This window comes from Nestor notabilis, unplaced genomic scaffold (genome assembly GCF_000696875.1).
Source record: "Nestor notabilis isolate BGI_N333 unplaced genomic scaffold, ASM69687v1 scaffold21845, whole genome shotgun sequence".
Classification (NCBI taxonomy): domain Eukaryota; kingdom Metazoa; phylum Chordata; class Aves; order Psittaciformes; family Psittacidae; genus Nestor; species Nestor notabilis.
Genome location: NW_009928172.1, coordinates 1 through 2,987, shown reverse-complemented (window position 1 = coordinate 2,987; position 2,987 = coordinate 1). Strand labels below are relative to the sequence as shown.

The following is a 2,987-nucleotide window of genomic DNA, read 5'->3' as shown; positions in this document are numbered from 1 at the left end:
GGTACCTGGGGAGGGCAGCAGAGTCCACTCTTGCTCTCTCATACCCAGTGCTGCCAGGCTGTGTTTGTGGACCCCCTGACATTGCCATTCCCCCTGCAGTGACCCCGTGGGACAGCCACACGTCATGGTGGACTACTACGAAGCGCTGGGGGTGAGCCGCAATGCCACTGCTGATGACATCAAGAAGGCGTAAGTGGGTGTCAGGTGTGACCCTGCCCACTGGGCACAGCAGCTGAAGCCACTGGTCCTCCCTTCCTTCCGGTGGCAGCAAGACAGGGGCTCCCTGTGGGGCCAGTGGGGACAGGGCCCAGCTCTAGAGTTGACAATCCAGCCTTTGTTTCCTTTGTGCGGAGGCCAGAGCGGGGCTGGGCTTTTCTGCTGCACAGAGGAATGTCTTGGTGGGGTTTGGTCCCTTTGTCCCCACTCTCAGGCCAGGGCTGGGGATGAAGGCGGGAGGTGGGTCCCACCGATGTTTGGAGGCGTCCCCTCTTTCTGCTGGAGGGGACGGCAGAGGGCTAGGGTGCAGGGGCTCTGCTGGTATCAGGGTTGGTGGACTGGAGCTCAGAGGGTGAGGAGCACCTGTCAGGGTCATAGGCCCTGCTGGCAGGAGTGTGCTGTGCCCCAGGCACTGTGAGGAGCCCTGAGGGTGACCAGAGCCTCCTGCAGCTGCCACCTGGCACCCTGCCCAGGTCTTGGCTGCTCTCACTGGGGTGAGGCATCACCTGGGACAATAGGTGCAGACTGGTGGCTTGCCTGGGGGGACAGAGGCAGAGGACAGAGATCCCTGCTAGGGGGGCTTCCTAAGAATGGGTAAGAGAAGTTGGGCAGCTGGGTTAACCCCAGCTAGCTGCAGGCAGGAGGAAAGGGCTGTTTATCCCCAGGAGTCCCCAGCAGTCCCTGGTCCATTCATGCCCATGGTGGAGCCCAGGAAGTCTCTGGAGCAAACCTGTGAGCACTGTCCAGAGCTGAGGCAGGCACAGGCTGCACCACATGATGCACGGGGTCATGTCACAGATGTTTGCTCGGTAGGCAGGACCAATCCAGAAAGCTCCTGTTTGATGCTGGAGGCTGTAAGGTCCTGGGTGAAGCAAGCTCGGGGTGCCTATGGCCACAGGGTCAGTGGTGTGTACTCAGAGCAGGGATGCTCAGAGCAGAGTGGAGGCCCGCTGCCTGAGGGCTGCTGCGTGCCCATCACTGCCTGTTTGTGCAGGTACAGGAAGGCTGCGCTGAAATGGCACCCAGATAAAAACCCGGACAACAAGGAGTATGCTGAGCAGAGGTTCAAGGAGATCGCCGAGGCATATGAAGTGCTGTCAGACAGTAAGAGGCCATGGTGCTGTCCTGCATGTCCCCTTGCCCTTGGGGCTTCTCATCCTGGGGTGTCCTGCTACTGGGCTCACCCAGGTGGCATCCGTGGACATCCCTAGATGCAGTGGGTCCCTCCAGCCTTACTGCCTGGCTTGCGGGGCTTAGTTACCTCCCTATATGTCTCTCAGAACAGTCCTTGGGAGATGCTGTGGGTTGGCCTCCAGGATGAGGTCTCCCCAGTGGGGCTGAGGCTCGTGCCTCCTCACCCAGTGCCTCAGCTTGGGTTTGGGAGGGTGCAGCTGGCTCATGCCACCCCTCCTCTTGCTCTTCTGCACCTCCCTTGGCTGGGGCAGCATCAGTGTTCCTGTCCATGGCTGGCAGCCAGCTCCCCACAGCCCCCTTTCTTCTTCCAGAGCAGAAGCGCGATATCTATGACCGTTATGGCAAGGACGGACTCATGGGGGCAGGTGAGTGGGGGAGCAGGGCCATGGGGTCAGTGCAGCTCTGGATATAGCCCCGTCTGAAGACACGGTGTGGGTCTGTACCCCATGGGGCTTCCCGCCCCTTGGGGGATTCCCCCCCAGGACTCCACTTAACTCTGAGCTTTCTCCCTCCAGCAGGACCAGGAGGCTCTGGGGCCAGTGCTGGGGCCCCCGACTTCACCTTCACCTTCCGCAGCGCTCACGATGTCTTCCGGGAGTTCTTTGGCGGGCGAGACCCCTTTGCTGACTTCTTTGGTGTGTGCAGGGCAGGGGGGGCTGGGGCGCTGCCTCTGGGACAGCCCTCTGAGTGGGCTTGGGGACAGAGCACATGGCTGGCCTCAGTGGGGGCTCCACATGGCCGTGCTGGGCTCCTGGCTCTCCAAGCCATGGGGGCAGTATTGATGGGGGTAGGTCCTGCTTTCCAGATGAGATGCTGCCCTTCTCTGACCTGCGAGGACCTGGCCCACGGCACCACAGAGGAGGTCACTTCTTTTCCACCTTCCCAGGATCCTCAGGTGGGAGATGCTGCCAGCCCCTAGCTGGCCTGGGGAGTCCCAGGACATGGTGTGCGCCTGTGCAGGGTCCATCCCCTGCATTCCCTGTGCTTCCTACCATGGCACCGACCTTGTCACTCCCTGTTTCAGATTTCTTTGCCTCGTCCTTCAGCTCCAGTGGCAACAGAGGGCTGGGCTTCTGCTCTGTCTCCACCTCCACCACCTTTGTTAATGGCAAGCGCATCACCACCAAGCGGTGAGGGCACTGCTGGTCCCCCTCATCAGTGGGCCAAGCCTGCAGCTTGCTGCTGCGATGCTCTGCTTGCCTGGCCTTTGACCGTCTGTCTGTCTGTCTGCAGGATTATCGAGAATGGGCGGGAGCGGGTGGAAGTGGAGGAGGATGGGGAGCTGAAGTCGATCCACATCGATGGTGAGAAGCAGCACTAGAGACCAACCTGTTGGGATCTGGCAGTGCCACCTCCCAAGTGCCCTAGACCAACCTGGTGGGATCTGGCAGTGCCACCTCCCAAGTGCCCTTTCCCTCTGGGGTCCCCTCTCCTTTGGGGTGGCTGGGGGTGCTGCATCCAGGCTTGGTTTTGGGCTGAGCCTGGTGATCCCTGCTTTGGGGCTCTGCCGTAGAGGGTTGGTGGGTGGGCAAGAGTTGATGGGGCCCCATGCCAGCTCTGGGGAGCTGGAGCAGACC

General features: G+C 61.2%; 1 protein-coding gene across 1 annotated transcript; it reads left to right on the top strand.

The window, feature by feature from the left end:
- Positions 1-124: 124 nt before the first annotated feature.
- Positions 125-2,731, top strand: LOC104399454 (dnaJ homolog subfamily B member 2-like). The gene is made up of 7 exons (XM_010014399.1): positions 125-189; positions 1,211-1,320; positions 1,722-1,775; positions 1,926-2,045; positions 2,216-2,305; positions 2,435-2,540; positions 2,644-2,731. Exons 1-7 carry the CDS (start codon positions 125-127, stop codon positions 2,729-2,731), a joined length of 633 nt encoding a protein of 210 aa, XP_010012701.1.
- Positions 2,732-2,987: the final 256 nt, after the last annotated feature.